At 46.2% G+C, this 8,175-nt stretch overlaps 1 protein-coding gene across 2 annotated transcripts; it reads left to right on the forward strand.

The window, feature by feature from the left end:
- Positions 1–41: 41 nt before the first annotated feature.
- PHF5A (PHD finger protein 5A) lies at positions 42–7,069 on the forward strand. 2 transcript variants are annotated; one of them, XM_087764667.1, is made up of 5 exons: positions 116–272; positions 1,677–1,700; positions 2,635–2,752; positions 3,129–3,295; positions 6,369–7,069. In XM_087764667.1, exons 3-5 carry the CDS (start codon positions 2,710–2,712, stop codon positions 6,456–6,458), a joined length of 300 nt encoding a protein of 99 aa, XP_087620793.1. In that variant the 5' UTR covers positions 116–272; positions 1,677–1,700; positions 2,635–2,709; the 3' UTR covers positions 6,459–7,069. The 2 variants fall into 2 exon arrangements, with proteins under 2 accessions (XP_009473513.2, XP_087620793.1); XM_009475238.2 differs by lacking the exon at positions 2,635–2,752 and having other exon boundaries at positions 42–272.
- Positions 7,070–8,175: the final 1,106 nt, after the last annotated feature.

Genomic DNA, 8,175 nt, shown 5'->3' on the forward strand with positions numbered 1-8,175 from the left:
TCCCCTGGGCGGGGGAAGGTTAAGGGTGGAGCGGCTCCGCGGAGAGAGTTTTCTCGGTAGCCCTCCGCGCGGTCGCGCTCCGGCGTTCCCGTTCAGGGCAGTGCTTTGGCAGGCGCTGTCCTCACCCCAGCCAGGACCGGGGGCGGTGGCGGGGAGCGCGGGTCGGAGGTGAGGGCGCGGGCCGGCGGCGGCGGCAGCGCCAGGCGGGTGTCGCGTCGCTATGGCCAAGCACCACCCGGACCTCATCTTCTGCCGCAAGCAGGCGGGCGTTGGTGAGTCCCGGGGGGGTCCCCCCTCACCCTTCTCTCCGCTGTGGGGCGAGGGGGAGGTGCGCGCCTGTACCGATGGTGGCCGTTAGGCGCGCGCGTGGCCGTTAGGCCTGGCGTGGGGGGAGGGGCACCCGCCTAGCCCCTCCCTCTCCCTTTCATTTCGCTTTATTTTGATGTTCTGCCGTGTTTTGTGGGTTCTTCCTGTGCGGTGGGAGAGGAGGCTCTGTGAGGAAGGCCCCTGGCCCTCGCCCTCTCCTGGGCGCTTCCCCCCGGGTCCGTCCTGACGTGCGGGTGCTCCCGGGCCTCTCTCAGCGGGGCTGAAAGGCGTTAACGCCTGCGTAACCGCAGCCTCCTCTTCCTCCGGTGGGGGGAGAGGCAGGTGAAGGTGATGGCTGTACACAGAAAAATACGATTTTGATGTACTTTACTCCTGTGGTGTTGGCCATACTAGTGCAGCCAGGCTAATAAGCTGAAGGCTTCAGCCAGCACTGGGGGCATCTTTCTGGCTGTGAGATATAATTATGTTCCAGATTATACCTGTATATAGATAGTGAGCTTTATTCTTGTCACTTGGGTCAAAATTTGTCCTCCTAAGTCTTAAAGAAGTTTTATACAAGATTAGAAGTTGAGATATTGCTTCCAGTTTTTTTTCACTCCTTGGAAAAGCAAATTTAATATGCAGTTTTCTGGAAGAACTGTAAACACAAAATATTCAGCTGCACTGTCTATAAGAAACTTCTCTTTGGAATAGTTAATGCAGCTAACAGTCTTTCTGTGTTGAAAATTCATTTCCAGCCTGACAAATCCCTTGACCCTCAAACTTCAACTGAATCACTGTTTAGTCCTTGTGAATGCGGACATCTGGTCTTTAGGACTTGATATTTATGGCGTTTATCCAAGTTACTAACATCATCGTTGTGAATTTCCTAGATAAGTAACAAGGCTTCTAAGATACATTTAACTACCTTTGTGTTCTGAAGTGAGGAAGGTAGTTGGGCTGCCTTGAATCAAATAAACACTTGATTTTTTTTTGTAATTTTTTTTTTTCCTCATTAAAACCAGTGCAAAAGCTATGCCAAGACTCATGTATAGGATTTCCTTTGGTCAAGTACATTGGCTGTGTTTGAAATGGAATAATGAATATAGGTTTTCTTACTGTCAATGGGTGTCATTATGCATTCACAGTGCATCTAAACTTTGATCTTGGTAAACATCTCTAGGAGGATATATATTGTTTATCATAAATATATTTGTATTTATGCTCAAACTTTCTGTTGTTTAGTTTTTTTTTTTTAAAAAAAGGCTGCTCACTGCAGAAGATAATTATTTGACATTCAAGCTTGTAGTTAGTTATATTTTTCTCCTGCTTCTGCCTCAAGTAATTTTTTTTTTCTTTTCTTCTTACAGCAATCGGAAGACTTTGTGAAAAATGTAAGTATAGCTTCTACATATAGTTGCTTGAGAATGTGGTGTTGTGGTTAGAGGATACAGTTTGGATTTGGGGACTGGATTCTATTTTTGCTTCAACCACGAACTTGATGTCACTCTTTGAGATGGGGAGAGTTACTTGTGTATTGCAAGTGTAAATCAGTGAATACTTACAAAGTTATGTGCTCAAATACATTGTCACACAAATGCATGCTGTTCTAGAGTATATGCTGCCGGCATTTTCAGTAGCTGAGGCTACAGTGAGTTCTTGATCGATTCCTTGTAATCTGTAATACAAAATGATCAGCCTGATCATTTCAAAGCAGGAAAAAAAATGCATTTTTGGAATATGACTTCTTCACACCTTGAGAAAGGTTCCCTTCAGCATCTAGGAGAATAAGAAATGGGGGGGGGGAGGAAACGACATCTAGAGTTAGACCAGAAAAAAACCCACAGAATCAAATGCCAGTGCTCAACTGTAGAAGGGAAGAAAGAGTATGATCTGTCATTAGATCCTTGTAGGGGAACAGAACAAATAAGATGACTAGTTTGTCACTCAAACATAGTATGAAAATAAGCAAAGCGGGGAGTCTGAAGCAACAAGATTGTTTTCAAGAGCACTCAGCAGTGAAACAGATTCCCACTGGTAGTAGTTGAGGGCTGGGGTGCTGGAGATTTAAGAGCAGGTTAGATGAGCTGTTTGTGGGAGTCAGGATTGGATGCCCTGGGAACTGGTAATAGGATACGAAGCCTTTCATCCCTAGGTCAGTGTTTTGGATAAGGTCCAGCACAGCAGAGACTGTCAATGGCATCTGATGGCTGCTTGCCTGTATGGTACGAGTACTTGAGTTTCACTCAGTTCCTTGTGAGAAAGCAAGAGCAACTTTTGTGAAATGGCTGTTTACGCCAGTTTGCCCTTTCTTTGGCCTTCTCACAGATGAAGGATTAAAAGGACCACGAGTACAATCTCTTATCTCATCTCTTTGAGGATAGTAACTCCAGACTTTTGTTGATGTGGCACTGTGGGAGAAGCTTACACTGCTGCTTCTGTGTAGGTAAGGACACTAGTCCTGTCAGTCCAGTGTTTTTTCACAAGTGAAAAAAACAGGAAAAGTTCTAGAGTAAAAGTAACGGTATGATCTAAGCAGGTGTTGGCTAATCGCAGAATTGACTTTGGGTTTCTTCTCTGATTGTGAATGCATGATTAAAAAGAAAAAAAGAACTCAAATATTGCAGGCTACTGGCCCTTGTTCTTCTCAAGTCTGTGTGCAAATACAAAGTTTCACCCTGTGCCTGCAAAATCAATTTCTGCAGTTCAGTTGTATTGTCTTTGAGTGTACGGGCAAGTTCTTTGACTAGGAAGCTTTTCCTCTTATATGTGGGGGTGGAGAAAAGGACGTTCTGTAACCAAAGGCTCTGCTGTACTTGCAGGTGACGGCAAATGCGTGATCTGTGACTCCTATGTGCGGCCCTGCACTCTGGTGCGCATATGTGATGAGTGTAACTACGGCTCGTACCAAGGGCGCTGTGTGATCTGCGGGGGTCCAGGAGTGTCTGATGCCTACTACTGCAAGGAGTGCACCATCCAGGAAAAAGATGTGTGTTGTCATCCAGTCTCCTCTTGAATTGGTTATGCCTTTATTTAGTAGCCATGCTTCTCTTTAGGGGGCTTGGAGCTAGTGAAATTAGTGTTGGGACGTGGGACGCTTGTGTTGCGCTGCCAATATTGGCGCTGGTTTTCATTACCTCGTACCTTTCTTCCCCTGTTGGTAGTTCCCTCTGTTTGGAAAGCATTTTGAAGTATCGTAGCATTTTGAGGTTTTGTAACTCTTTTTATCCTGAAGGATCTTTGACTACTTTGCACCACACACTCACGTTTCACTTCCTCTCCACGCTGCTTGTTACAGCTTGAAGTTGTTATCTTGCTAGATCTCTCAGCCTAGGTTTTATCAGGGTCAGAGATACTACAGACGCTGCAAAGGCAGTGGCAGGAGCAGCTCCTCACCAGAAGTCCATTATCAGCCACTGACCGAGGGCACGTACGGTACCGTAAGGCCTATAGAATCACCACCTGTATTTTCCTTTGCATTACAACATAAAGTTAGATCTTAGCATCCTGTGTCTGCACTACTCATTGTGTTTTACAATTTTAAAGATTCTTCGATAATTTCAGTGGGATATGCTTTAACTTTTTTTATTCTTTTCTGGAATGGCCTATGTTGTAGACATCTCGTGCTGAAAGATAGCCGCTGCGCATATGAAGGGCAGCTGTTCACCCCTTGTAAGGTGTTTGTTAATTTCCAACACAATGAGTGCAGGATGTGAAGAACTGCAAATGAAGTGGTAGAAAGACCTTAGGGAGAAGCAAGAACATGATGCTTAGGGTTGCAACATCCCCGGAATACGGACCTGATAGCTGTGAGAGTGTCTGCTAAAGGTTGGTTGGGGTTTGGTGCTGTGCAGATGCCATCTCCAGCACACCCTAATGACAGTGGAGAACATGCTGAGAATGGTTCAGATTGATTTAGAGGAACATGCTCAGCTGAGTGAGTTACTGGTTTAATTCTCTGCAGTGCCTATGTTTTCTCTAGAGGCCTGCAGCTAAATTCAGGACAGGGGCAGGTCCTCATCTGAATTTAGTCATTAGATCTGACAGGACCATAGTCTTTCTTAGTATATGAATATGGATATAAGTGCTGTGATGGTGGTGCTGCCTCCTACGTTAGAAATGCTGTGAGAAACAGTAGTTTTGTTCACTTGCCTTTGGAACCAAGACACCTGGCTTGACAAGACATAAGTAAAATAGTCTTGGTTTTATTTTTACCCGTTCATATTGATTCCCAACAGGTATTTTTCATAACCTAAGCTCACCTGTAGCTTATCATGTCTGGTTCAGGTCTGAAATAGCCAGCTGCTCTGCAAGGGAGGATTGTAGAAAACGTATAGCTGGAGGAACAGGAGAATGACAAGTCAGAACTGAGGTATTTCGACAGCTGGGTGAAGGCTGCTGTGGGTGAAGACAATTGTTCTGTACCAGCAAACTCAAATGTTAGGGATTATTGCAGATGTAAAGTTGCAGACCTGAAACAGCAGATTTGACATGATTAACTTACAGGATTGAAAAGTGCTGGCACAGGTGTAGGGTACCTGGAATGAGAAAAGTTAAGTGTGCTGCCTATCACAATTACAGTAGCTGGTGCTGCTGTGAGTAAGAAAAGCAGATGGACAGAGCTCTATACGTGAAGCTCTAACACTCCAAGGTTTCAGTCACAGCACTTCCGTCCTCCTTAGAAAGACTGGAAAAGATAGTGAAGCAAGAAAGCAAACCCTAAAATGGAGGGAGGAGGTGGAATGCTGTTGGGCACGAGGCAAAGGGCCTGGTTACTCTTGGTTCATTTGTTCTGATGGAGGGAGGAATGAGGTATTGTTTCACCCCACTTCGGTCTGTGGGTAAGGGCCCAAATCCCACTTTGTCACCCAGGACAGCTCTGAGTTGCAAAAAGTAAATTTTTCGTGGGGATGGGAGCATGCTCATGTGCTGCCTCCTTAGGAGGAGGTGGAAGAATGAAGAGAGCCCTGCAATAATGCTGTCAAGATTGTCACAGACTCCCTGGATCGTGGGAGGCAAGGCTTGGAAGAGTCCTACTATTGAGGTTCAAAATCAAATAAGGAGAGAGTAGCTAGAGGTGGGTTGTGGCAAGTGTATGGAGGAGGGATGATTTCTTTTCTCCCCTCTCTCCTGTTATTTCTACCACGCAGACCCTCCCCACTGGGTTGCATCTGCTGCACAGGAGCAGGTATCGGTGGGGCAGCTTGGTCCAGTTTCTACAGCAGCTGACATCTGCCCAGAGGCTTTCTAAATCTAATCCACTCGGGCTTGCACAACAGCCAAGGACGTGTTCCTCTGCCTGCTGGGCTCCTCACAGCTGCTGTTGCCAGCCACAACATTTTGCCTTCAAGAGTTATGGAGGTGCTGGGCTCGGGTGGCCCATGGACAAATGTTCCCTGGTACACCGAGAGGTGCATCTCTGATTTGTCTTTGCAACCACACCTCTGAGGTGGGTCTCCCCCGCTCCCCTTCTTGCTTTTCTTGTGGCTTTTTTCTCACCATCTACTGGAATTCAGGTACAAGACTTATCCGTGTAGCTGCTGTGAATACCTGTCCTCTCCCAAGATGACCATACAGCCTCTGCAATAATCAATCTGGGATGCAGGAAATCTGAGATTCAGTTCTGCTGTCACAGCTGAGAGGGGTCCCTAAACACGAAAATGGCTTGGTGACATCTAAAGCAACGAGATTCTTTTTGGCTAAGGGGGGGGAAAGGTTATTCCTCTGGGCCCTATAAATCCTGCATATCCTAATTTAGAAAGAATCCAGTCTTGAGGCACTGAGCATCCTTTTCATTAAACTGCTGATGTTCAAGCTGTTTTCCATCTTCACCCTGAGGAAGAGAATGTCCTAGAGTAATGTTAAAAAGGCATCCATCTTCTCTGTTCCACTCTCTTGCTGGTAGTAACCAGAATTGGAGGGGTTTGTCTGCACAGGTGTTTGAAATGTGTGTTGAGGACAGGGTGAGAAGCGTGGGAACTGAGAACCTAGTAGAACTATGTAAGTGATGATGTTGTTCTGCTTGCCCATCTCCTAACTTACATCCTCTTTTCTTCTTACAGAGAGATGGTTGCCCTAAGATCGTCAACCTGGGCAGTTCCAAGACAGATCTCTTCTACGAAAGGAAAAAGTACGGCTTCAAGAAGAGGTGATCCTATCCGTATGTGGCTACACCTCCTGTCAGGTTGGCAAGAGGGTCTTGGAACATCTCTGGACTTACTGTTATTGAAAACCGGTTGATTATCTTTTTGTAAAGGAGTACAAATTCAGTAGTATACTTGGGGTTGGAGAATTAACAGACTGAGTGGGGACTGAAACCTGAACTGACTATCAGAAAGAGCAAATGAGGATTACTGTCTCTTCCCTTTTCAGAAGCCCTGCTAGTAGCTGCCCCAGCTTGCTAAAAATCCTGGTGGGCAAGTATTTATACATGGGGGAGACCAGCTCAGTAAAAAGCAAGTGCCATTTCTGGTGTGGGGAAACACCTTGTGGTTGTTCTTACCAGGCCCCCTCTCAATTGTTTGAAATTGCCCCATGCATCGGTATTGAAGAACAGAGCGGCAATCCCATGTGTCCGCTCCCCCTGCCCCCTTCCTCCAGTATATTTCCATGCTGCCCTGTTTTGTAAGGAACCTGCTTATGGCTGGTGCCTTCCTAGGGAGAGCACAGCTGTTCCATGTTTTCTTTGACAGATTAATCCAAGGCCCTTTCTTGTAACTGTTTCTGTAGGATGCGTACCAATAAAGCTTCTTCTTTTGGTTTTCTTTTTTTTTTTTTTTGTATAACAAGGACTTCTCTCCGGTTCATTCTGTGCCTAGCCTCTCTGGAGCTTTCTGGGGACACGCAGGATTAGCCCAGCTAGAACTGCACAATGGGTTATCTGGTTTCTGACAGTGTCTGCTTATGGCCATGTGACCTTGCTGCAAGGAGCTTCAGGGAATGGCTATCGCTTTTGTCTGCCTGTGATCCCAGCCACTGATCGTTTTGTCCCATAGCGTGAGGATCGCTGAGCTTGTAACCCTTATCCTAGCTAATACGGCTGTGGATGTTGTTTCACCGTGCAAACATCCAATCCCTTTCTAAAACCTACTAAGCTATTTGACTCGCTATCCTGTTCTTGTGAATAAGTTAAAGCCTTTCCCTGCTGTAACTGGAAACCGACCATTGTGTTCTAGGCTATTAGCCCTACGCATGCTGAAAACCAGAGGCTGCTTGTTTGTCAAATACCAGTACAGGCTAAAAGCAGTCTGTTGGCTCAGCAGAGATCTGGGAACGGGCGCCTTTATGCAGAGGTGGAACTGAGTTCCCTCCTAGCGCGCGCACTCCTCAGACGGTTAAATTAGGGTCCTAGCTCAGCGTGCCCTGTAGTCCTTAAAGTCTTCAAAGTCTGAGCAGAGCGTGTGCTACAGTAAACGGGATTTTCTTTGTGCAGTCTTGGGGTGCAGAGCCTGCTTTGTGCCCTTTCCAGGATTTCAGTTGTTCCCCTGAGGTTAGCATGGGTTCCTCTAACTCCTCTCTGGCTTAAATGCCTCTTCTACCTGCTCCAGCCATTTAGGTGTTTCAGATAAAAGTGAAAACAAGCAGACAAGTTGTGATCATCCTTCCCTTAAAAGTCATTTCTTCCTGCTGCAGCTGGCTCTCGCCATGACTGGTCCTACAGCTCTCTCGGCTGCTCCTCCCTCTCCTCCCCCCAGCTATTCGTTCTGTCATGTTTCTCTTCCAAGCTTTTTGCAGTCCTGAGAGTATCTGTATGTCTTCTTCCCTGCACCATGGCTCCCTTACACGGCTTCTGGTTAATTTTTACTAAAGTGGATGCCGTTTGCCAAGGTGTTCAGAGCAGACTGGTTCTTTGGTTCCAGCAAACCCACT

This window comes from Nipponia nippon, unplaced genomic scaffold (assembly GCF_047370975.1).
Source record: "Nipponia nippon isolate SJK-2023a ecotype South Korea unplaced genomic scaffold, ASM4737097v1 scaffold_3, whole genome shotgun sequence".
NCBI classification, from domain to species: domain Eukaryota; kingdom Metazoa; phylum Chordata; class Aves; order Pelecaniformes; family Threskiornithidae; genus Nipponia; species Nipponia nippon.